Genomic DNA, 27,986 nt, shown 5'->3' with positions numbered 1-27,986 from the left:
ATTTATATTACATCTAATATTTTATTTATATTATGATACTCTTAACTATGTTTCATTTATATTATATATTATGATACATCTAATATTTTTATATTATATATTATGATACACCTAATTATATTTTATTTATATTATGATACATATATTTTATTTGTATTATATTTTATGATACATCCAATTATATTTTATTAATATATATTACGATACATCTAATTATATTTCATTTATATTATATATTACGATACATCTAATATTTTCTTTATAGTATGATACAACTAATTATATTTTATTTGTATTATATATTATGATACACATAATTATATATTTTTTATATGATATATTATGATACACCTAATTATATTTTATTTATATTATATATTATGATACACCTAATTATATATTTTTTTATATGATATATTATGATACACCTAATTATATTTTATTTATATTATATATTATGATACACCTAATTATATATTTTTTTATATTATATATTATGACACACCTAATTATATTTTATTTATATGGCGCCATACCCTATCCCATATGCATCGACAATGACGTCACTATTTAAAAACAAAACCCTTGGTGGATTATAAGTACACAAAATTATACAAATGCCGTATTTTCGGAACTGTAGAGCGCACCGGTATATAAGCCACACCCACTACATCTTAGAAGAAAAAATATATTTTTCCATATATTATTAGCACCGGACTATAATCCGCAGATAAAGACGTTGTGTAATGAGTTATTTACACAGAAATGTTTATTTACATACCTTAATTGTTTCCAAACGGTGTTTGTAACACGGCAGTAAAACGGCCGATCAAACAAAACAGAAGTCATCGTCATGGACCCACTAGCTGCGCAAGCTAGCTCTCCAATCAGCTAAACAGACTCAATAACTCCACTGTGACGTTTTGGTGAATTTACAAAACTGAAACAATAATAATAATACTAACACAGACACTCGTAAACGTGTTAGCATATTAGCTGATGCTAGCTTGATTGCATCACGATAACACGTACAAATATACATGAAAACCCTCCTACAGACATCACACATGGGACGGTTCAGTAAGTGAGAATTTTTTTAGTCACATTGTAAAACTTACAAATGTTGCTTGGAGTGATGAATGAAGAATCCATACGAGTAGAAAGGCTATGGACGGCTAAAAGATGGACCAGCTCTGAACGGAAGGACACAGCAGCACCTACATTGAGCGAAATCGTCCAACAGCTGGCGTCACAGCATAAACAATAACACACCGTTTCAGTGTTTTTGCTTGACCGCCAGTGAAGAAAAATCCATAAATCAGTAGCACCATTTTATATGCCACAGGGTTCTTAGCGTAGGAAAAAAGTAGCGGCTTATATTTACAATAATACACAAAAAGTAATGTCAGACAAGGTAAAAAAGTGAATGCTAAATTGGTGGGGGTTTTTTAATTAAAATGGCTCCTGACGGCGTCAAAAGAGTTGACTCGTTGGCGAACGGCACAGCTCAACCAGGAAGTGGATTGAAGGACAAACAGTTTTTGTGAGCACATGAAAAAAACAAATGGACACAAAAAAGGTAGAAAAGATATAATATGCCGAGTACATTTATTGCAACATCATTTTACCCAGAATACCTTACTTCCCCTCTTTGGTCAGATGCAACAAAAAATAAAGGATCGGACCATTTGAAAAAGCAAATAAAAACAAACTTGCTGGGCGGTGTGCGAAAACGAAAGGAAGACAAATCTCCATGTCCAGCACAGGAAGGGGCGGGGTCATGTGACCACATTGAAACGCACAAAAAAACAGAAGAAGAAGAAGAGTTTTGTGCAGGCACTTTCAATGTTTGTGGGAAAGTCACAAAGTGCGACTTTGTGCAAAACTTTGTGTCAAACTTCAGCCACCAGCGGCCAGAAAGTGTTTGCTCCTCCTCTAGATACTGAGAGTGTTCAGAGCCGGCACTAAAGTCACAGATTCTGGTACCTTCTGGTTCTGGTCTTCTCTCCCGTGCAGGACTTTAAGTCGATGGCGCTCCTCTTGACGTTTCTTCTTCTCTTGTCGCTGCTGCTCCTTCCTCTGCTTGGTGCACACCTGCGGAGGACACGCCTCCTTTTACCTAAACTCTCCTGTTCCAAGGGTGAAGACCAAAACCAGGACCAAAAACTACATTGTCTTTGGTGTCGACACGTTTGGACTTTAAACCTTCCCAAAAAGACGTTAGGTTTTACGATGATTCCATCGCCCAGATGTTTACAAAATATTTGCGTAGGGTCAGAAGACTAGACTTAGTATAATGTTTTCAAACTTAAACGTTAGATTAGAAGCAAACTAACTTGTGTACGATGTTTAGGTTTTCGACGACAACTTGATAGTTTACGATGATCACAAAAACACATACCGTATTTTTTGGACTATAAGTCGCAGTTTTTTTCATAGGTTGGCCAGGCTCCAGTGTGATTTATATATGTTTTTTTCCTTCTTTATTATGCATTTTCGGCAGGTACGACTAATACTCCGGTGCGACTTATACTCCGAAAAATACGGTAGTTTCTTTACGAAATATTTACGTAGGGTCAGAAGACTAGACTTAGAAGCTAACTAACTTGTATACGATGTTTAGGTTTTTCGAGGACAACTGGATAGTTTACGATGTTCACAAAAACTTGTACAGGTCAGAAGACTAGACTTAGTACAATATTTTCAAACTTGAACGTTAGATTAGAAGCAAACTAATTTGTGTACGATGCTTAGGTTTTTCGAGGACAACTTGATAGTTTACGATGATCACCAAAACAGTTGCTTTACGGAATATTTATGTAGGGTCAGAAGACTGAACTTATTATAATGTTTTCAAACTTAAACGTTAAATTAGAAGCAAACTAACTTGTGTACGATGTTTAGGTTTTTCGAGGACAACTTGATAGTTTACGATGATCACAAAAACACAGTTTCTTTACGAAATATTTACATAGGGTCAGAAGACTAGACTTAGAAGCTAACTAAACTTGTGTATGATGTTTAGGTTTTTCGAGGACAACTGGATAGTTTACGATGTTCACAAAAACTTGTACAGGTCAGAGGACTAGACATAGTATAATGTTTTCAAACTTGAACGTTAGATTAGAAGCAAACTAACTTGTGTACGATGTTTAGGTTTTTCGAGGACAACTTGATAGTTTACGATGATCACAAAAACACAGTTGCTTTACGAAATATTTACGTAGGGTCAGAAGACTAGACTTAGAAGCTAACTAACTTGTGTACGATGTTTAGGTTTTTCGAGGACAACTGGATAGTTTACGATGTTCACAAAAACTTGTACAGGTTAGAAGATTAGACTTAGTACAATGTTTTCAAACTTGAACGTTAGATTAGAAGCAAACTAATTTGTGTACGATGCTTAGGTTTTTCGAGGACAACTTGATAGTTTACGATGATCACCAAAACAGTTGCTTTACGGAATATTTACGTAGGGTCAGGAGACTGAACTTATTATAATGTTTTCAAACTTAAACGTTAAATTAGAAGCAAACTAACTTGTGTACGATGCTTAGGTTTTTCGAGGACAACTTGATAGTTTACGATGATCACAAAAACAGTTTCTTTACGAATATTTACGTAGGGTCAGAAGACTAGACTTAGTATAATGTTTTCAAACTTAAACGTTAGATTAGAAACAAACTAATTTGTGTACGATGTTTAGGTTTTTCGAGGACAACTTGATAGTTAACGATGATCACAAAAACACAGTTTCTTTACGAAATATTTACATAGGGTCAGAAGACTAGACTTAGAAGCTAACTAAACTTGTGTATGATGTTTAGGTTTTTCGAGGACAACTGGATAGTTTACGATGTTCACAAAAACTTGTACAGGTCAGAGGACTAGACATAGTATAATGTTTTCAAACTTGAACGTTAGATTAGAAGCAAACTAACTTGTGTACGATGTTTAGGTTTTTCGAGGACAACTTGATAGTTTACGATGATCACAAAAACACAGTTGCTTTACGAAATATTTACGTAGGGTCAGAAGACTAGACTTAGAAGCTAACTAACTTGTGTACGATGTTTAGGTTTTTCGAGGACAACTGGATAGTTTACGATGTTCACAAAAACACATAGCTTCTTTACGAAATATTTACGTAGGGTCAGAAGACTAGACTTAGTATAATGTTTTTAAACTTAAACGTTAGATTAGAAGCAAACTAACTTGTGTACGATGTTTAGGTTTTCGACGACAACTTGATAGTTTACGATGATCACCAAAACACATAGTTTCTTTACGAAATATTTACGTTGGGTCAGAAGACTAGACTTAGAACCTAACTAACTTGTGTACGATGTTTAGGTTTTTCGAGGACAACTGGATAGTTTACGATGTTCACAAAAACTTGTACAGGTCAGAAGACTAGACTTAGTACAATGTTTTCAAACTTGAACGTTAGATTAGAAGCAAACTAATTTGTGTACGATGCTTAGGTTTTTCGAGGACAACTTGATAGTTTACGATGATCACAAAAACAGTTTCTTTACGAATATTTACGTAGGGTCAGAAGACTAGACTTAGTATAATGTTTTCAAACTTAAACGTTAGATTAGAAGCAAACTAACTTGTGTACGATGTTTAGGTTTTTCGAGGACAACTTGATAGTTTACGATGATCACAAAAACACACAGTTTCTTTACGAAATATTTACATAGGGTCAGAAGACTAGACTTAGAAGCTAACTAAACTTGTGTATGATGTTTAGGTTTTTCGAGGACAACTGGATAGTTTACGATGTTCACAAAAACTTGTACAGGTCAGAGGACTAGACTTAGTATAATGTTTTCAAACTTGAACGTTAGATTAGAAGCAAACTAACCTGTGTACGATGTTTAGGTTTTTCGAGGACAAACACAGTTGCTTTACGAAATATTTACGTAGGGTCAGAAGACTAGACTTAGAAGCTAACTAACTTGTGTACGATGTTTAGGTTTTTCGAGGACAACTGGATAGTTTACGATGTTCACAAAAACTTGTACAGGTTAGAAGATTAGACTTAGTACAATGTTTTCAAACTTGAACGTTAGATTAGAAGCAAACTAATTTGTGTACGATGCTTAGGTTTTTCGAGGACAACTTGATAGTTTACGATGATCACCAAAACAGTTGCTTTACGGAATATTTACGTAGGGTCAGAAGACTGAACTTATTATAATGTTTTCAAACTTAAACGTTAGATTAGAAGCTAACTAACTTGTGTACAATGTTTAGGTTTTTCGAGGACAACTGGATAGTTTACGATGTTCACAAAAACTTGTACAGGTCAGAAGAATAGACTTAGTATAATGTTTTCAAACTTAAACGTTAGATTAGAAGCAAACTAACTTGTGTACGATGTTTAGGTTTTCGACGACAACTTGATAGTTTACGATGATCACAAAAACACATAGTTTCTTTACGAAATATTTACGTTGGGTCAGAAGACTAGACATAGAAGCTAACTAACTTGTGTACGATGTTTAGGTTTTTCGAGGACAACTGGATAGCTTACGATGTTCACAAAAACTTGTACAGGTCAGAAGACTAGACTTAGTACAATGTTTTCAAACGTGAACGTTAGATTAGAAGCAAACTAACTTGTGTACGATGCTTAGGTTTTTCGAGGACAACTTGATAGTTTACGATGATCACCAAAACAGTTGCTTTACGAAATATTTACGTAGGGTCAGAAGACTGAACTTATTATAATGTTTTCAAACTTAAACGTTAGATTAGAAGCAAACTAACTTGTGTACGATGTTTAGGTTTTCGACGACAACTTGATAGTTTACGATGATCACAAAAACACAGTTTCTTTACGAAATATTTACGTTGGGTCAGAAGACTAGACATAGAAGCTAACTAACTTGTGTACGATGTTTAGGTTTTTCGAGGACAACTGGATAGCTTACGATGTTCACAAAAACTTGTACAGGTCAGAAGACTAGACTTAGTACAATGTTTTCAAACGTGAACGTTAGATTAGAAGCAAACTAACTTGTGTACTATGTTTAGGTTTTTCGAGGACAACTGGATAGTTTACAATGTTCACAAAAACTCGTAGAGGTCAGAAGACTGGACTTAGTACAATGTTTTCAAACTTAAAAGTTAGATTAGAAGCAAACTAACTTGTTACCAAAATGCAAGGGCTTGATTTGTTAACGTACGCTAAGTTCGCTTAAGTCTCTAAATTGTCAACAATTCTACCAAAACAAGTACGCTTGGTTCATTGAACAAAAAATGTTTGCAATGTTACCAAAACACCCACGCTTGATTTCTTGAAGAATAAATTGTCTACGATGTCACACTTGTACATTCGGTTCTTTGAAGACTACAATTTCTACGTAAAATAAAAAGCTACGTTTACTTAATGACAATTTTAGTGTCAGCGAAGATAACAAAATAGTCTGCAATGTTTACAAAAAAAACGTATACCGTATATTTGATAACAACTAAGAAAATGTAAATACTTGCTTCATAGAAGACCATATTTTCTACGATGTTAAAACGTTCGCAAGGTTCGCGGAAGTCTCTAAATTGTTAACAATCTTACAAAGACGCGTACGCTTGATTTGTTGAAGTATAAATTGTCTACGATGTCACCAAAACTTGTACATTTGTTTTTTTAAGGAATACAATTTCTACGTTACAATAAAAAGCTAAGTTTAATTAATAACCATTTAAGTGTCTGATGTCTACAAAAACACAACTTAGACTAAATAGTTTATGATGTTTACAAAAAACGTACATTATATACAAGTATACTAATAAAACTCGTACGCTTGGTTCATTGTCTTCGATGTTACCAAAACGCATAGGCTTGATTTGTTGAAGACTACATTTTTTACGATGTTAACAAAACGTACGCTAAGTTCGCTTAAGTCTCTAAATTGTCAATTATTTTAACAACACAAGAACATTTAGTTCAGTAAACACAAAATGTTTGCAATGTTACCAAAATGCGTACAATGCTTGATTTGTTGAAAAATAAATTGTCTACGATGTTACATTTGGTTCATCGAGAACTACAATTTCTAGGACGTTCACCAAAAAACTGTTTAATTATGACAATTTAAGTATCGGAAGTTTACAAAAACACAATTTAGAAACGAAGACAACTATATAGTCAACAATGTTTACAAAAAACGTACAGTATATTTGATAACTAACAAAACGCATACTTGCTACATAGAAGACTACATTTTATACGATGTTGATAAAACGTACGCTAAGTTCGCTTAAGTCTCTAAATTGTCAACGATTTTAACAAAACAAGAACACTTGGTTCATTAAACACAAAATGTTTGCAATGTTACCAAAACACGTACGCTTGATTTGCTAAGAATAAATTGATTACGAAGTCACCAAAACTTCTACACTTGGTTCTTTGAGTAATACAATTTCTACGACGTTAACCAAAAAACTGAGTAATCAATGACGATTTAAGTATCGGATGTTTACAAAAACACAACTTAGTCGAAATAGTCTACAATGTTTACAAAAAACGTACAGTATATTTGATAACTAACAAAACACGTACGCTTACTTAAAACTACATTTTTTACGATGTTACCAAAATGTATGCTAAGTTCACGAAAGTCTCTCAATTGTCAATGATTTTAACAAAACAAGAACATTTGGTTCATTAAACACAAAATGTTCGCAATGTTACCAAAACACGTACGCTTGATTTCTTGAAGAATAAATTGTTTACGATGTCACCATAACTTTTACATTTGGTTCTTTGAGGAATACAGTTTCTACGACGATAAAAAAGCTGAGTTTAATTAATGACAATTTAAGAATTTGATGTCTACAAAAACACAACTTCGACTAAATAGTTAACGATGTTTACAAAAAACGTACAATATATCTGATTATACTAAAAGAAACTCATACGCTTGTTTCATTGAAGACTAAATGGTCGAAGACTACATTTTTTATGATGTTGATGAAACTTACGCTAAGTTCGCTAAAGTCTCTAAATTGTCGATGATTTTAACAAAACAAGAACACTTGGTTATTTGAACACCAAATGATCGCAATGTTACCAAAACACGTGCGCTTGATTTCTTGAAGAATAAATTGTTTACGATGTCACCAAAACTTCTACATTTGGTTCTTTGAGGAACACAATTCCTACGACGTTCACCAAAAAACTGTTTAATTAATGACGATTTAAGTATCGGATGTTTACAAAAACACAACTTAGTCGAAATAGTAAACAAATAATGTTTACAAAAAACATACAACATATCAGTTTATAACTAACAAAACGCATAGGCTTACTTCAGGGAAGACACGATGTTAACAAAAGGTACGCTAAGTTCGCTTAAGTCTCTAAATTGTCAATGATTTTAACAAAACAAGAACACTTGGTTCATTGAACGCAAAATGTTTGAAATGTTACCATTTGTTGAAGAATAAATTGTCTATGATGTGTGTGAAGTTGAAGAAGCCAGGGGGCCGTAGTTTGGACCCCCCTGGTTTACCATGTTACTAAAACATTTAGGCGAGTTTCATGAAAGACTTTAAAACAAAGACATGAGGTCCATTTTGTAAATAATGAGTTTTCACAAATAAGTTTTGTTGTCAAAAAGGCCAAAGTTTGTGCCGCCTACCTTGGGTTTGTTTGTGTCTGCTGCCACTGTGTGTTGACTGCTGTGTGACCTTTCATCCGCGCAGGCCGAGCAGGACTCCAGCCCGCAGTCACCCTGGCAGGACGATTCCGGCGTCGAACTTGCGAGCCACTCGGCGTTAATGGTGGCTGCGCTCAGCTGGAGAAGGTTCTCATCGTCGCCTGGACAAGAAGACGAGGGAGAAGGTACACGAGTGCAAGGAAGAGACGCTCCCTCCGACTAACCTCGCATCCTTCTGTTCCTGATGGAGCTGAGGATCACGTTGTCGTCCTCTGACACTGCCGGCGAGGCTTTTTCTTGTCGCTCCCTCCGGCCATCCCCGAACTCCCGTTGCTGGCCGTGTGAGTTCTGCAGATTCTGTGAGGAGCGGGGGGCATGGAACCAGTTTTTGTCACCGCATACTATTTGAATCATTTATTAGCTATATTGATAAAGTCACGCTGCTGAATGAATAATAAATGTCACCAGCAGAGGGTGCAATTAATTCAGGCCAAACAACTCCCTTTAACCAGCATATTATTACATTATTATTGTATTGAATTAGACAAATAGTTCAATTTAACAACAAAAAAGAAGTATCATGGATATAAAAAAAATATAATATACTGATATTGATAAAACGATATCAATATGTATCGCAATAGACACAATCGATATATAAGTAAAAAATGCGTTCCATATTGTCTTCTTGGTGGAAAGAAAGCGGAAGCAAGGTTGGTTGCATGAACAAAACACTCGCTCTCTGGTAACCTAGCAATGCAGGAAGTGATCACTGATCAGTGGGGGTGACAGGCTAACAGCCAATCAGGTAACAGTATCAACTATCAAGTTCAGTTGATTCTTTGCATGGAATGAGAAAAGAAAGTCCAAATGAAGAAATTGTGGATAAAAGAGGAAAAGTAATCTGTTTTTGTATTTTTTCAAAAGTCAGACCAATGTGGTCTGTAAGTGATGCAAGGCAAGAGCGCTAATACCACACCACCTTAGCTCACCCTTTAGAGCACAGCTGTAACTTCCTGCCACTAAACCTGCACAAAATAGTTCTTCTCAGGTTTCCATCCATCCAATTTCTACCGCTTGTCCCTTTTGGGGTCGCGGGGGGTGCTGGAGCCTATCTCAGCTGCATTCGGGCGGAAGGCGGGGTACACCCTGGACAAGTCGCCACCTTCTCAGGTTTCTCTATGTTTACATGTTCACACTTTTCTATTTTCTTACACTTTATTGGCCCTAGTGTGTGAACATGAGTGTGAATGTTGTCTGTCTATCTGTGTTGGCCCTGTGATGAGGTGGCGACTTGTGCAGGGTGTACGCCGCCTTCCGCCCGAATGTAGCTGAGATAGGCTCCAGCACCCCCAAACATATTCCTTATTTTTGCACCTTCATTTTAAGAGCTTATAGTTAAGTGTTCAATGTGATTTTATTATTTTGTTGCCATTGTTTGAGTGTTTTCCATCCTTGTGTTGACAGTTTTAACTAGCTTTTTATCTTATGTTGTATTTTTCCATTGTATAATGTCTGGTAATGCACGTATTCTTTGTATTTTAATTTTGTATGCTCCTATATGGACCCCAGGAAGACTAGCAGTCGCTTTGGCGTCAGCTAATGGGGATCCATTCAATAAATAATAAACAATTTTCTTTCTGCCTTGATAGCTGAGGGATTATAATCAGAGGAAGTTACATTTACATTTTTATTTCTTAAAATTTTCCAATTTATTTTGTTTTAAATAATTACCGTATTGTTAGTAGTATTTATTTGGTATATATAATAATAAAAATAAGACAAAAAAAAAAAAGGTTACATTTGAAATAAAATAAATGTTTCTCTTGCTCTTTATTTTCCATAAGTCGTAAAAAAATATCAATAATTATCGATATTGACCGATATAAAACACTTATATCGTGACAGTTTTCAGCCGTATCGCCCAGCCCTGCTCTATATACAAATATTAAATGCATTTAAAAAAACATTAAATGCCCTAATCAGAATATTTATAAGCAATTGTGAAAGTCGATGAAAATTATTAGATTTGGGAAGAAAAAATCGATGGGATTCAAGTAGCAAAAAATAGGATAAATATTTTAAAGAACGCCAAAAAAAAATTTATATATAAAAAATATAGTTCTAGTTTAAATTTACGCAGGTTTGTCTACGTCTGTATGCACTTTAAAGTAATAATAATAATAATAATAATACGTTTGCTTTTACCACATTGGTTCTGTTGCTGCCCATATACTTTATATAAATGGGCCAGTTGTTAAAGAGAGCTTTTCCAGGTACTCCAAAAATCCTTATGACAGTTAAAAAAAAGGTGTTGCTTTCATTATTAGGTGTCGATGCTCCTACTTCCTGTTCCCAGCGTACATACCTGAATGCGCAGCTGAACTGGGCTCTGGGAGTTGTCGTCGATGTGCCTCACGCTGTCGTAATGATCCCCGTAACGGTAGGCAATGTGTAGCTCTCTGCACACCGGTTTATCGGTGCCGTTTATCTGACGGCGCACACGCACACACACACACACACACACACACACGTTTGATTGATTGATTGATTGATTGAGACTTTTATTAGTAGCTTGCACAGTCAACTAAAAAGGCACACAGCTTTCATGATATACAAACCCCGATTCCATATGAGTTGGGAAATTGTGTTAGATGTAAATATAAACGAAATACAATGATTTGCAAATCCTTTTCAACCTCAACCTATATTCAGTTGAATATGCTACAAAGACAACATATTTGATGTTCAAACTGATCAACTTTTTTTTGTGTGCAAATAATCATTAACTTTAGAATTTGATGCCAGGAACACGTGACAAAGAAGTTGGGAAAGGTGGCAATAAATACTGATAAAGTTGAGGAATGCTCATCAAACACTTATTTGGAACATCCCACAGGTGTGCAGGCTAATTGGGAACAGTTGGGTGCCATGATTGGGTATAAAAACAGCTTCCCAAAAAATGCTCAGTCTTTCACAAGAAAGGATGGGGCGAGGTACACCCCTTTGTCCACAACTGCGTGAGCAAATAGTCAAACAGTTTAAGAACAAGGTTTCTCAAAGTGCAATTGCAAGAAATTTAGGGATTTCAACATCTACGGTCCATATTATCATCAAAAGGTTCAGAGAATCTGGAGAAATTACTCCACATAAGCGGCATGGCCGGAAACCAACATTGAATGACCGTGACCTTCGATCCCTCAGACGGCACTGTATCAAAAACCGACATCAATCTCTAAAAGGATATCACCACATGGGCTCAGGAACACTTCAGAAAACCACTGTCACTAAATACAGTTTGTCGCTACATCTGTAAGTGCAAGTTAAAGCTCTACTATGCAAAGCGAAAGCCATTTATCAACAACATCCAGAAACGCTGCCGGCTTCTCTGGGCCCGAGATCATCTAAGATGGACTCATGCAAAGTGGAAAAGTGTTCTGACGAGTCCACATTTCAAATTGTTTTTGGAAATATTCAACATCGGACCAAAAGGGGAGGGAACCATCCACACTGTTATCGACGCAAAGTTCAAAAGCCAGCATCTGTGATGGTATGGGGGTGCATTAGTGCCCAAGGTATGGATAACTTACACATCTGTGAAGGCACCATTAATGCTGAAAGGTACATACAGGTTTTGGAACAACATATGCTGCCATCTAAGCGCCGTCTTTTTCATGGACGCCCGTGCTTATTTCAGCAAGACAATGCCAAGCCACATTCAGCACGTGTTACAACAGCGTGGCTTCCTAAAAAAAGAGTGCGGGTACTTTCCTGGCCCGCCTGCAGTCCAGACCTGTCTCCCATCGAAAATGTGTGGCGCATTATGAAGCGTAAAATACGACAACGGAGACCTCGGACTGTTGAACGACTGAAGTTTCCTCAGTTCCCAATCATTTATTGAGTGTTGTTAAAAGAAAATGTGATGTAACACTGGTGAACATGCCCTTTTCCAACTACTTTGGCACGTGCTGCAGCCATGAAATTCTAAGTTTATTATTTGCAAAAAAAAAAAAGTTATGAGTTTGAACATCAAATATCTTGTCTTTGTAGTGCATTTAATTGAATATGAGTTGAAAAGGGATTTGCAAATCATTGTATTCCGTTTAATATTACATCTAACACAATTTCCCAACTCATATGGAAACGGGGTTTGTACATGCTGTAAAAATGGCAGACAATATAGTTTGACTACTGTCGCGAAATAGCGTCCCCGCTAGCGGGTTACGTCCCTCTACAGTGTGAAGCCGCTTCTAAATAACTAATCCCACATTTCTTACAAGTATCACTGGAGGAGTACAGGGCATCCATGCATCCATAGAATAGCTAAATAGGCTCCAGCCATGCTAGCCGCTAAGCTAGAGCTCCAAAATATGAGCAAATACTGACAGTAAGGTGTTATCAGTGTTTGGGAAACATAATCCTTAGGGCAATATATTGTGGTACTTTTTCTATCAATATAACAGGAGTGCCCAAACTGCGGCCCGCGGGCCAAGTGTGACTACTTACCTTTTTTAAGTCTTAAAGTTTTAAAATGCACCAAGCATGGATAGAGAGTGTTTCGCATTTTTCCACCATGCGTTGCATTGGATTTACTTGGGTGTAATTTTTAATTATAAATTGTGACTGACATCTTTTTATAATGTCCAAAAAGTTCAGTGAGCAGGTTGTGTTATCTGTGACTATTTGCGCCATGAGTGGGAAAAGTTGTTTAAATTGGGTCATACAAGTAATTCCTGTACTGTGCAATTCCTGGTCAACGACCGGATTTGCTCACAGTGTCCACAAGAGGGCGGCAAATGTGTTGCTATTAGCCTGTCAGATATTCCCAAATTAAGATGGGGGTTAGGTACCTTGTGTGCCTGATTCCTTATTTATTAACTCATGATGTAGAATATGGCAATATATCGCCACGTCACAACACTGCATCGTATTGTGACTTAAGTATCGTGATACGACGTCCTTCCCAATCACCAGCCCTACTTGATTCTATATGCCAAATAATATTTTGTAATATACACCAAATAATAACAATAATAATAAATATATATATATATATATATATATATATATATATATATATGGGGCTTCACGGTGGCAGAGGGGTTAGTGCATCTGCCTCACAATACGAAGGTCCTGAGTAGTCTTAGGTTCAATCCCGGGCTCGGGATCTTTCTGTGTGGAGTTTGCATGTCCTCCCTGTGACTGCGTGGGTTCCCTCCGGGTACTCCGGCTTCCTCCCACTTCCAAAGACATGCACCTGGGGATAAGTTGATTGGCAACACTAAATTGGCCCTAGTGTGTGGATGTGAGTGTGAATGTTGTCTGTCTATCTGTGTTGGCCCTGCGATGAGGTGGCGACTTGTCCAGGGTGTACCCCGCCTTCCGCCCGATTGTAGCTGAGATAGGCTCCAGCGCCCCCCGCGACCCCAAAGGGAATAAGCGGTAGAAAATGGATGGATACATAAATATATATATACTGTATATATATATATATATATATATGTGTGTGTGTGTGTGTTAATTTATCTGCACCAAACATGGATAAGTGTGGATAGTGTTTTGCATTTTTCCCATCATACTTTGTAATGGGTGTAATTTAGATTTTTTTTTTATGGTGAATGAACGTTTTAAAAAAAATTAATGCAATCTCTCTGCGGGCATGATTCCTTATTAACATGTCACGGGCCACAGTTTGGACACCCCTGTTGTAGAGCAACAGGTTCCTTTAAAAAGAGTCTCACCTCCCAAAGTGGTGTGTTAAGCTGATGGATGACCACCTTCACCTGCTGGCTGCGGCCAAACGCCACGATGGCGTCATTGCCTGCAAAGGTTCCAGGCTGCGCGAGGTTGGACACTTTGGGGACACAGGAAGAGAAGTTTGATGACATATTCTCATTCAAATGCTAATGAGGGCCTGGTTTCTCCTCACAGTGCTGCGCGAAGGGCATGTCGTCTTCCACGAAGGGCTCAAAGTCTTGTCGGTGGGACATCATGTACTGGACTGTCTCCTGACGGAGCTGCAGGTGAGATCTGGAGTGTCCCTCAAGTTGGTCTCCAAGAGCTCTGAACAGGCAGTTCCTGCAGGTGAACAATTTGTTAAGGGGACAATCTACCTCAGAACCTTCTCACTATTGCTGCTTTTACATGTAAGTATTGTAAAGGTGGCTCTGGATGGGCGGGACATGTGCAGTGCAAAGCAACAATCAACTACTGCAAATGGCAAAAACAATGTCAAATGTATGTTTATGCTTGAAATGATTGTGTGTGAATGAATGTGATACATCATATAAACATTTTCATTTCTCTTTACGTGTTGGAAAAGGAGTAGGAAGCAAAATCTTATTTAATCCTACTTCTTTTCCAAGTCCTAGCAGTTACTAACAAATGTGTTGACTGTTCTAATCTTAACATTTACACCTACAATGAATACAACACTTCTCTTAATAGTGAAGACAGTCATGAGTCACATATGAGATGAAGTTCATTTTTATTCCATAATTATGATTTTTTTATCTCATCATTATGACTTTATATATACGAATTTCGACTTTTTATCATATAAAATTACTTTTTATTCCATAATTTAATTTTTTTTATCTCATCATTTTGATTATCTTATAAAATGAATTTTTATCCCATAATTTCCTTTTTTTTTCTCATAATTTTAACTTTTTCTCATAATTTTTTACTTTATCTTAGAAAATGACTTCTCATAATTTCGATTTTCATTTCATAATTTCTAACTTTATCTCATAATTATGATTCTTTATCTCATTATGACTTTATATATAACCTAATTTTGACTTTTTATCTCATCATTGTGACTTTATATATCCTAATTTTGAGTTTTTATTTTATAAAATGACTTTTATTACATAATTGTTTGTTTGTATATCTGACTTTCTCATAATTAGGACTTTATCTCATAATTATGTTTTTTTTTTTACTCATCATTCTGACTTTATATATCCTAATTTCGATTTTTTTTATCTTATAAAATTAGTTTTTATTCCATAATTTAAAAAAAAATTATCTCATAATTTTGACTATCTAATAAAATGACTTATCTCATAATTTAGATTTTTCATTTTATAATTTCACTCTTTTTATTTCATAATTATGACCTTTTATCCCATCATTTTTGACTTTTTATCTTATAATTTTGACTTTCTCATAATTTAGATTTTCTTTATCTCATAATTTCTATGTCTGATAATGTCTCACAATTATGACTTTTAATCATATACTTATGACTTTTTATCTTATAATTGCAGCTTTCTTATCTCATGATTTAGACTGTTTATTGTGTAGTTTCAATCAATCATAAGAAAAAAAACTTTGATTCATTGCTAATTTAGATTTTTTTATCTCATCATTTCATAATTGAAATTATTTTAAATCACATAGTTCTCAACAATGAAACGCCCTGTCCCACAATGACATCCCAAACGTCATTCTCTATCTTCCACAAGGTAGCTTACTCGCTAATATCAAACATAAAAAATACAGTGCACGCCCACAGTAAATAAAAAAACACCGACTGTGGATTAAAAACCTCTGAAAAGGTTTTAGCCTTCTACTTAACTTTGCGGTGTAATTGTAACCCGCACACTGGCTAATAGTTAAATATAATATGGCAATCTTGAATCTTAACAGAGAAAAACTAGAGCTGTCAACTTTACCGCATGTGATTAATAACAAAAATGTATTGTGTTATATACGAGTGAAGATTAATCACATCCGGGTAATTTTGCTTATCTTTCACAATCAATATTAGGGGGGGAAAACACACAGCTTTTTTTTTTTTTTTTTTAGAATTTTAAAGATAATTAAAAAACACCTGGAAGAGGTGGCTAATGGTAGTCAGCGTTGTAGGCTTTATTGTGGAATTTGAAGCCAAGCTATTTCGACATAAATAGAGTGCCTGCTCAAATAAACCGGAAAATAACGTCCCCGGCCAGCTGGACCAAACAGACAACAGTCAATCGAGTGAGTCACACTTTATATTGATCATGATACATGCAGCACATCATGCGTGTTATTACAACTACAATACATACACTGTCTGGCTAGCTGTGTACAAACAAAACATGAAATACTACTTTACAGATACTGTAATATGATTGTTCATGTTTTTCACTCAGTACAGATTGGTGTCCTATCACATTGTGTTGTGTATTACAAACTCAAACGCGTTTTGTGTTGACGTTGAAGCAAGCTTATCTCTTTCCGTAGTTCGCTTTCACGGCTAATAACGTAGCATGCCGATGTGTTAGTATGCTAGTAAAAAAGTTCCTCAGTGTTCTCTCTTACAATAACAATGTTGCTACAGTTTGTTGATTATACAGGTTACAGAATGTAAATGAAGTATTGTTGACAGTTTTTGAATGCATGTTTAAAGTGATTTAGAGGTAGAATTGATTGCTACCATTAGCTGCATTGCTAGCCACCTAGAAGGAGTCGATGTTTACATGTTAGCCTGCAAAAAAAACTAAACTGTTGTCTTGTCTCTCATAAGATTTGGGAACGATAGGCAAAAGTCCAAAAAAGTGCAGTTCCCCTTTAAGGATTAACCCGGACGACGAGTGCATTGTTACACGGTCTGTGATTGTGATGAGAGGAGGCCAATTTCGCTTTAAAACAGACCTTTAGATAAAACTGAAGTAACTTGTTGGTGTTGCAGCCACAAACGTTCTTTTTATCCAACTTAAAATACCATCTTAAAGCGAAACACGTACTCGAGGACGGTGCTGCTAGCATGAATGCTACATCTACAACAAGCAGAAGAGAACAAATAATGCTGGATGAGTTCACCTGCATCCATGTTGTCAACAAAAGTACCACCGATAAGGTGGACAGCCACCACATGTAAACCACTTAACATCTGTGAAAACCAAGTTCTGCAAGAAGGTGTCGTTCATATCACCAGCTGATGCGTTGTACGATACCTTGGAATTATTTATCTGTATGTGTCAAGATACAGCAAGGATGAACCAACTGTACTACATGAAGAACAGCATCAACTTGCAACTACCGGCTGAATGTTAATTCATTTCGCTTACTGGAGAACGTTGGACATCTGTAAGTAATCACAACGAGCTGGGGTCGCATTGTACCAAAAAAAGAGATGAGCATTGTCATCTGAAAAGGTAAACAAGCTTATTTGTTTCAAACACTGTTTAAACCAAAGAAGAGTAAATGCAAATTTAAATGGTGGACTAGGTTTATTTGTTTACGAGTGCTTTTACTACATTATTTCTTAGTGTACATCCGTACATTGTAGGGTTGTATGGTATACTGGTATTAGTATAGCACCGTGATACTAATTAATCATATTCTGTACTATACAACCTCTAAAAAGTACCGGTCCCTCACCTCCCTGTCGTCATCACGCCATGACCATTGCTGGTTTACGAGCAGAGTAGCATGTTCAACAACGCACAATCACGGAGTACTTACCAGCAGACCCAGAGTGTAGACAGAGAAGGAAAAACGGACGCATTTTGGCTTAAAAACTGAAGATAAAGGTGAAGTTATAACACTGAAACGCCCTCAGGAAGAGGTGCTTTAAGACATGGCTAGCTAGCTAGCGGCTAATGTCCATCCCCAGTCGGCAGTGTTTTAGCTACTTCTAAATCACTAATCCTCGCCTCCATGGCGACAAAGTGAGTTTCTTACATGTAGCATTATCACTGGAGGAAAAGGAATAGTTAAACATGCTTCACTACACACCGTAGATCACCGACGTCACAATGTAAACAAACGCCATTGGTGGATCTACACCTAACATCCACTTTAATAATACCAAGTACAGGAGCGTATCTAGTCGATACTACTATGATGACATCGATATTTTTAGCATCACAAAATCCATCCATCCATTTTCTACCGCTTGTCCCTTTTTGGGGTAGCGGGGGGTCGCTGGAGCATATGTCAGCTGCATTCGGGTGGAAGGCAGGGTACACCCTGGACAAGTCGCCACCTCATCGCAGGGCCAACACAGATAGACAGACAACATTCACACTCACATTCACACAGTAGGGCCCATTTAGTGTTGCCAATCAACCTATCCCCAGGTGCATGTCTTTGGAGGTGGGAGGAAGCCGGAGTACTCGGAGGGAACCCACGCAGTCACGGGGAGAACATGCAAACTCCACACAGAAAGATCCCGAGCCCAGGATTGAACTCAGGACTACTCAGGACCTTCATATTGTGAGGCAGATGCACTAACCCCTCTTCCACCGTGCTGCCCTGCATCACAAAATCTTCTTTGGTTTAAAAAAAAATGTATATTATGTATATAAACTCAGAAAAAAGGTCCCTGGACACATGAAGACTTAAACTATGACCATTGTATGATCCTGTAACTACTTGGTATCGGATTGATACCCAAATTTGTGGTATCATCCAAAACTAATGTAAAGCATCCAAACAACAGAAATATATGATTATTACATTTTACCAGAAGTGTAGATAGAACATGTTAAAAGAGAAAGTAAGCAGATATTAACAGTAAATGAACAAGTAGATTAATAATAAATTTTGTACCACTTGTCCTTCATAATTTTGACAAAATAATAGGTAGATAAATAACACAGTATGTTACTGCATATGTCAGCAGACTACTTTGGAGTCTTTGTTTGTTTACTTACTACTAAAAGACAAGTTGTCTTGTATGTGTCAGGCTTGTCACTGAAAGGTTGGTTGTGTTTTAGTTTTTCCTCTGTTTGTGTTTTATTTCCTGTCAGCGCCTTTATTTTGGTTCAGTTTCCTGCTTGTCTCCCTGAGCACTGTTTCCCCTCACCTGCGGCTGATTGGCAGCCTGGCCACACCTGGTGTCAATCTGCCGGCTACTATTTATACCTGCCTCGCCCTCCAGTTAGTGCTGGAGTATTTTTAGCTGTTTCCTGGTTCCTGTTTGCTGTATGCTGTTAGCGGTTTCCAGGTTCCTGATTCCTGTTTTCCTGCATTTTATTTTTGACATTAAAAAATCATGTTTTCCTGCATCAAGCCTGCCACCTCTGCATCTTGGGGTTCGTCACCAACAATTCCTGACAGAATACTCCAGCCAAATACGAACCCCGCAGAGATTTCTATGGCAGAGAGGCTTGACAGGATCCTGGCGATGATGGCCGAATCGAGGAGATGTTTTGCCTCCTTTCAAGCTCCCTCCCACTCATCCCTGTCATCTGTGGGCCTATTTGGGGATGTCTTGGATCCGTCCCTTGAGGGGGGACTATGAGTAGCTGTGCAGCTGGGGAGGCACAGCTACTTCTAACCCCGGTGGGCCTGTGGACGCCGCCATCAACCCAGGTGGGCCTGCAGACGCCGCCATCCTCTCCTCCTCCAGTTCCTGCTCCAAAGCTGCTTTCAGTTCCTGCTCCAAGGCTGCTTCCGGTTCCTGTTTCAAGGCCGCTTCCGGTTCCTGTTTCAAGGCCGCTTCCGGTTCCTATTCCAAGGACGCTTCCGGTTCCTGTTCCAAGGACGCTTCCGGTTCCTGTTCCAAGGACGCTTCCGGTTCCTGTTCCAACGACGCTTCCGGTTCCTGTTCCAAGACTGGCTCCTGCGCCAGCACCAAGGCTGGTCCCCACGCCAGCACCAAGGCTGGTCCCTGCTCCTGATCCTGCACCAGCTCCGCGGCTGCCTCCTGCGCCAGGACCACTGCTGCTTCCCTCTTCCTTGTCTCCGGCGCCCTCAACTCCAGCATCATCGGCACCGCGACCCCCAGCTGGCCTGCTGCATCAGGTGCCCACAGTGGCCAATTAATGGAGGCCCTAGGTCAGGGGTGTCCAAAGTGTGGCCCGCAGGCCATTTGCGGCCCGCAGCTAATGTTTTACCGGCCCGCGGCACATCATTCTAAAAATAGTAAAACTTTTTTCTTTTAAAACATTAAAAAGTGGACAAAAAAGAGCAAATAGGTGAAATGCAACAAGAAAAAGTTGCATTGTTGACTCTAATAACACCATTTTTTAAATAATTTCTCAAAAAATAATAATGAATCAAAATCAATGTTGCTATGAATTATTGACTAATTTAAGGACAAAAAGGACACAAATACAACAAACAATAAAACATGAAAAATATGAAAATGATTTTGAAAAATACTTAATCAATATAGTAATTGGTATTAGTACATAATTAGTGTTATTATTGATGTACTAAACTAATTACACTATATATCATCTGAAGCTGATATAGAGATTTAAGTGTTGAATGAAAAAAAAAAAAAGCTTGACCTTTTTATGAGTGGGGCACTTTTGGATCCCCAAGAATTTTAGTGGAATTAAAAAACACCTGTTTCTGCTAAAAAAATAAAAAATAAATACATTCAAATCAATTTTGCTATGAAATATTGACCTATTTAGGTATCCAATTACTTCACATAAAATATTCCACTTTGAAAATGTTTTTTGGGAAAAATATTGTATATTTTGTATATTTGCCCAAAAAAAGGGGTTTTGACAAAAACCTCATAAAATGTAAAAAATAAATACATTAAAAAAAAAATTATACATATATGTATATATATATATATATATATATATATATATATATATATATATATATATACATACATATGTATTCACCTGAAATTTAATTAGAGATTCAAGTGTTTAATAAAAAAAAAAAATATGACTTATTTTTAACCTTTAAGACTTTCTGGGTCCCTAGGACGTAACTTGAGGGAGCCCCAAAGGTAAAAAAAAAAAAAAAAAGAAAAAGTGTGTGCGTGTGTGTGTGTGTGTGTGTGTGTGTATATATATATATATTTAAAACATTTTTTCACCTGAAGTTGAATTAGAGATTTAAGCATTTAATAAAAATAAAAATAATAATTTTTTTTTTTAACCTTTTTTAAGACTGAAACCCTTCTGGGTCCCTGCGACCTAACTTGAGGGAGCCCCAAAAGTTACAAAAAAAAGTGTATATTGTATTGGTTTTGAAAATGAAAAAATATCAAAATGGCCCCCGCGTGCTTGATTTTTTTTAGTGCGCGGCCCTCAGTGGAAAAAGGTTGGACACCCCTGCCCTCGGTTCTGGCGCCACTCATGTCCACCTTCTCAACGGCCACGGATGACGTTGGACTTTTTTGTTTTCCTAGAAACGTCTGGTATCCGTTATCGGAAGGGGGGCTACTGTCAGGCTTGTCACTGACAGGTTGGTTATGTTTTAGTTATTCCTCCGTTTGTGTTTTATTTCTTGTCAGCTATTTTATTTTGGTTCAGTTTCCTGCTTGTCTCCCTGAGCACTGTTTCCCCTCACCTGCGGCTGATTGGCAGCCTGGCCACACCTGGTGTCAATCAGCCAGCTACTATTTATACCTGCCTCGCCCTCCAGTCAGTGCTGGAGTATTGGTAGCTGTTTCCTGGTTCTTGTTTGCTGCATACTGTTAGCTGTTTCCAGTTTGCCTGTTTCCTGGTTCCTGAATTTAATTTTTGACATTAAAAGTCATGTTTTCCTGCATTAAGCCTGCCATCTCTGCAACTTGGAGTTCGTCACCAACAATTCCTGACAGTATGTTCACTATTTTATTTTAATAAAAACGTGCAATAATTAACATATGTTTAATGTACCATAACATTTTTGGTTAAAATAAAGCCAATAATGCAATTTTTTGTGGTCCCCTTTATTTAAAAAGTACCGAAAAGTACCAATAAGTATCGAAATACATTTTGGTACCAGTACATGTACCAAAATATTGGTATCGGGACAACACCAGTACATTGTTTGCAATATTACTGCAGCACCTGCAGGGGGCACACTTGTCCAAAAGATGGCGCCGTAACACAACAATAACACACCATTTTAGTCACTTTGCTTGTCTTTTGCAGAATGGCTGTCAGCGAGGAAGAATGTGTATATTAGCCGCACCGTTTTATAAGCCGCAGGATTCAAAGCGCAGGAAAAAGTAGCAGCTTATAGTTCGGACTTTACGATAGTAGGGCAGTCATGATAAGGTGTCTGGGGGGAGGGGGGGCGTGAGAAAAACAATACAAGTCTTCAGCTAGGTGGCATGTAGCAACTCATAGAGTGGTTTGTACCCATGAATGAATAAACATTATCGGGTTCTCAATCATATTTCAATTTAGGGGGGATGGGGGGGGCGTGAAAAATATCATGTCCCCAAGGAGACGGCATGACAAAATATAATTGAGAAGCACTGGTCTGAACCAACTAACCTGTGTTTCAGAGCGTGTGAGTTGTGTAGGTGTGCACTATAATCGTACAAATAGCTCAAACCCAGTAATATGGGATGTGGGTCACCCAAAATGTTTGTGTGTGTGTATATATATATATATATATATATATATATATATATATATACCCATCCATCCTTCCATCCATTTTCTACCGCCTATTCCCTTCGGGGTTGCGGGGGGTGCTGTGTGTATGTTTATATGTAAATAAACTGCAGTGAAAATGTTCTCCTTAAATGATGAGGCCTTTTCAGTCACCTACCCATCACCAGGGACTTCCCTCAGCTTCAGCCCCAGCGCCTGCAGCTGATTGGAGAAGTTGACAAATTCGGCCCCATCGTCGGCATCTTGAGGCCGGTTCTTGCGGTCCTTGGCCATGGCTCTTCGTTCCGCCCGTTCATCCCGCTTTCGCTCTAGTTGATTCTTCTTGTTGCCCCGCGTGGGCTTGGCCGTGTGTTTCCTCGACATGTTCAGATGCAGTCCTTTCTGTGGTCCTGCAAAACCAGGCAGTGATGGAAGTTAAAGCATGGGAACTGCTTTTTTTTTTTAATTGCCTATAATCCACAATCTTAATGAGAGACGAACAGTGGGTATGGAAAGTATTGTGATATTTCAGTTTTTGTTTTGTAATAAATTTGCAAACATTTCTGTTTTTTCTGTCAAGAAGGGGTCTTGGGTGCACATTAATGAAAAATAAAATGTTTTTTTTTATTTTAGAAAATGGCTGCAATGAAAAAAAAGACTGAAACATTTACAGATGTCTGTATGTTTTTCTTTTTTTAAAGCATTCTAACTCAGACATAAACGTCTGCTTACAATGGAGTTAATAGGAGGTCATCTATTCCACTTATAAAGCCCTATAAATAACTATACAAAAAGCACCAAGAATACTCTATTTACATTTCCTGACCTGAATATCAACCAAGTTTTAGTGATATTGTTATTATAAGCGCTGACGCAGGCGCATTGTCACAGAGAGCTCACTCGCTTGTCCTGCTATATTAACATCATCAGCTGATGAGCTGCTCCCTCGCTTCGGAGCAGGTAAAAGTTAATTCTAGATCATAAATAATGTCTCTCCCCTGGCTCACGGAAGAATGAAGGCATAATCCGACCAGTTGGTACACTTTGACAGCAAATTTAGACCCAAAGATGGCGTGAAAGAGATGAAAAGACGCTTGGTTCCACTTATTTTTTCCTCGCGAGGATTATGGGTCATTCTTCATCTAAACGGGAATATAACAACATCCTATCAGACGGCATCCCATCGAGCGCAGACATTGTACAGTGCATAATGTTTTATTATGTTTGTTGTCTCTCATAAAGTCTGCAGTGAGTAGTAATCAGTGATGTTTTTGAAGGAAAAAGTGAACGCTGTGATGTGTTTGTGAAATTAATACGCCGCAAATGAGCAAAACACGTAAATATTAAATGTTATTATGAATTTTACTACAATACATATATACTTAGAGCATGTATATAAAACCTTGGAGGTGTTTGGATGTTTTTTAGAGCGCTTTTTTAGGCGTAATAGAGCAACTTACATTGGCTCCATTGTAAGCAGACTTTTAATCACATTTATTTGCGATTTAGAATGCATAAAAAAGAAAAACGTGTGTCCTTGTCTTACACAATGGTTGTGAATGATAGACACAATCCCAAAAAAGTGCAGTTCCCCTTTAATAGGGGGAACAATTCATGGAAAGTTACTCGACATGAATCTATCTATCCATGATCAAATATGGAACAACATAATCTTAGAACACCAGACACTTTATTTATTGCTTCAAATTTGTTAAAATTCAATGATTTAGTGCATTTGCAAACAGCTTAAATAATGCATAAAAGATAAAAATGCAAAGCGGAGAAATATAACCTTAGAGAATTATTTTTTTTAACACAATTGCATGCACGTACAACGCTTAAAACCCCCCCTCAGTATATCAGTGTGTGGGATTAAATTATGGAATGAATTAATAAACAATGTACTAATATGATTCACTTTCAGAAACTGTTTGCAAAGTACAAAGAAGAAGAATTATGATAAACATTTTAAACTTTATTACAAAATGACAATCAATCATTATGCGAATGACAACTTATTTAACTATTTATGGAGAACTGTATTACTTATGGAGTTAGGTTAGTAAATAGTATGAAACGAAATGGGTAGGATTAAATACACTCTGCTTCTTCCTACTCCTTTTCAGTTGTTGTAATGAAAAATTGGAAATACGTGATGTATTATCCAACCATCCATCCATCCATTTCTTACCGCTTGTCCCTTATTGTAACTATATGCATGTTCCAAATAAACTTCAACCATCCATCCATCCATTTTCTACCGCTTATTCCCTTTGGGGTCGCGGGGGGCGCTGGAGCCTATCTCAGCTACAATCGGGCGGAAGGCGGGGTACACCCTGGACAAGTCGCCACCTCATCGCAGGGCCAACACAGATAGACAGACAACATTCACACTCACATCCACACACTAGGGCCAATTTAGTGTTGCCAATCAACTTATCCCCAGGTGCATGTCTTTGGAAGTGGGAGGAAGCCGGAGTACCCGGAGGGAACCCACGCAGTCACGGGGAGAACATGCAAACTCCACACAGAAAGATCCCGAGCCCGGGATTGAACCCAAGACTACTCAGGACCTTCGTATTGTGAGGCAGATGCACTAACCCCTCTGCCACCGTGAAGCCCAAAAACTTCAACCAACCAACACTTAAAAGTTATTTGGGGGGGGGGGGACTCTCCAAGTTACATGTAAAGGTTTGCTTTCATTAGTTTCGGTAGTCATGTTTCGGTAGTCAAACTTTTGAAGTAGCTGAAATGTGTATCTACGTGTCAGCAAAAGTAAAAAAAGAGCAGCAACGTGTCCATTAAAATCAAGTGAAACAGCTATGCTAGCTGCTAGCATCAGCTGTCTAGTGGTTACGTAACAAATCATAGCCAAGCGAGCTAAATTTCAGAGGGCGAACCGTTGGCAATCAGACTCTGAGCCGACGAATCACTTACTTTTCACGGTGTTCAGTCGTAAATGCGTCTCCTTAAATGTTGCTTTCGACGAGAACGGGGGCGATTATGTTGCTTATGTCCGCACAGGAGTGTTTACAACTTCACTTCCGGCTACGTCACAGTTTCAGGACGTATGGCTCCTCAGATGGACCAAAAAGACATCTTATAACTAGACACAGCGTCGCGCGCTACTGGCGCTGACGAGACGCGGAGCCGCCATCTTGGAGTGGTGATCCGCTCCACTCAGTGCAATTCATTTTGCAGGAGCAATGAACTGTCAGCGCATGTATTTCATCCTACCTCACTGAATGCCACTGATTTTCACACGCTTTTTTGTCATTCGTGTAGCTATGATAAAGGACACATGTTTTGGCGTGTTTTATTATTCATAGTTTGCTTAACAGTAATAGAATATTCTTATATGCTATAAGTGACCAGATGTCCGAGATCAAGACTGGGAATATAATCCCAGAGAAGGGGGAAAAACGGTCAACTATTTTTAAGTTGAAGAAACAATATCCATCCATCCATTTTCTACCGCTTATTCCCTTTGGGGTCGCGGGGGGCGCTGGAGCTTATCTCAGCTACAATCGGGCGGAAGGCGGGGTACACCCTGGACAAGTCGCCACCTCATCGCAGGGCCAACACAGATAGACAGACAACATTCACACTCACATCCACACACTAGGGCCAATTTAGTGTTGCCAATCAACCTGATTAGGTTCTATATACATGCATATATACTACATAAAAATTGGGTTGGAAAGCTAGACTAAATTTAGACTTGTATAATACAAGTACAATACACTGTTCGTCTGATTGTCTAGTTAGCTAACATATATTCTCCCCCCCCCCCACACACACACACACACACACACACAATCTGGACTGTGGTCCTAACTTTTACCCCTGTTGGCTTTTATAATCTTTATCTTCATCATTTATTTCAACTTCATGTTATTCAAGTATGACATTTTTAAATATAATACATTTCATTGACAAGCAATTCTATAATGGTCATACTCTTGTTTGCTAGCGGCTATGATTTTAGTACTATTGAAGATCTTTGCTCCTTCTCAACTCTCAACTCGTTAATGTTAACTCTTACTTGTGAAAAGTAATCCCCCGATTCCTATTTTCAACAGTAAGAAGAAAACGCTGAACACCATCTTTGTTTTCTACCTGTCAACTGTCAGTTTAGGCTGCTCGCCGGCTCCTAATCACCACTTCAAGATGGCGGCCCAATTTCTCGCGCCACAGCAGCCAATGCTGCGTCTACTTATAACATGTCTATGAACGTTGTTACCAAATGCAAGAAGAACACACTTTTATATACCGTTCCTATATTTGTGTATGTATTTATTTCTAAACATATGAGATGTTTTTGTGTTAATTCCCTTGTGTGTTATAGTATTTTTGTTTCTTTTCTGCTCTGCCCCCCTCTCCTTCGTGGAGGAGGAGCACAGATTGGGTGACCACAAATGATGCGCTAGCTGTCCAAAGTCGGGACCCAGGGTGGACCACTCATCTGTGCATCAGTTGGGGACGTCTCTGCGCTGCTGACCTGTCTCCGCTCAAGATGATCTCCTGCTGTCCCCACTATGGACTGGACTCTCACTATTATGTTAAATCCACTATGGACTGGACTCTCACTATTATGTTAGATCCACTATGGACTGGACTCTCACTATTATGTTAGATCCACTATGGACTGGACTCTCACTATTATGTTAAATCCACTATGGACTGGACTCTCACTATTATGTTAGACCCACTATGGACTGGACTCTCACTATTATGTTAGATCCACTATGGACTGGACTCTCACTATTATGTTAGATCCACTATGGACTGGACTTTTCCAAGATGGCGGCGCGCACGGACGCAGCGGCTTACAGCTCCCACTTTCGGTGCTTCCTTTTATGTTTTATATAGTTTTGGTTATGTCTGTCTACCTTCGCGACACAACACAGTCGTCAAAACCTGCTGGACATTGGTTTTCAACACAGGATAGCTGCTTCGAGCGATTTCCACCGCTCACACAACATACCCGACGAGATAGCAAGACCGCCGGAATCTCCGTGGATTGTTATCGGAT

The 27,986-nt window shown here is 37.9% G+C and overlaps 1 protein-coding gene across 1 annotated transcript; it reads right to left on the bottom strand.

The window, feature by feature from the left end:
- Window positions 1–1,580: 1,580 nt before the first annotated feature.
- otud3 (OTU deubiquitinase 3) lies at window positions 1,581–26,024 on the bottom strand. The gene is made up of 8 exons (XM_061985619.2): window positions 25,889–26,024; window positions 23,130–23,361; window positions 14,599–14,747; window positions 14,411–14,523; window positions 11,038–11,160; window positions 8,894–9,026; window positions 8,652–8,830; window positions 1,581–2,094 (listed from the first exon to the last, which is right to left on the bottom strand). The coding sequence occupies exons 2-8, from the start codon at window positions 23,333–23,335 to the stop codon at window positions 1,936–1,938; spliced, it is 1,062 nt and encodes a 353-aa protein (XP_061841603.1). The 5' UTR covers window positions 23,336–23,361; window positions 25,889–26,024; the 3' UTR covers window positions 1,581–1,935.
- Between the last annotated feature and the right edge of the window lie 1,962 nt (window positions 26,025–27,986).

Source organism: Nerophis lumbriciformis, linkage group LG23 (genome assembly GCF_033978685.3).
Source record: "Nerophis lumbriciformis linkage group LG23, RoL_Nlum_v2.1, whole genome shotgun sequence".
Lineage (NCBI taxonomy): Eukaryota > Metazoa > Chordata > Actinopteri > Syngnathiformes > Syngnathidae > Nerophis > Nerophis lumbriciformis.
The sequence above is the reverse complement of the archived record's forward strand: the minus strand, read 5'-3'. Positions and strand labels throughout refer to the sequence as shown.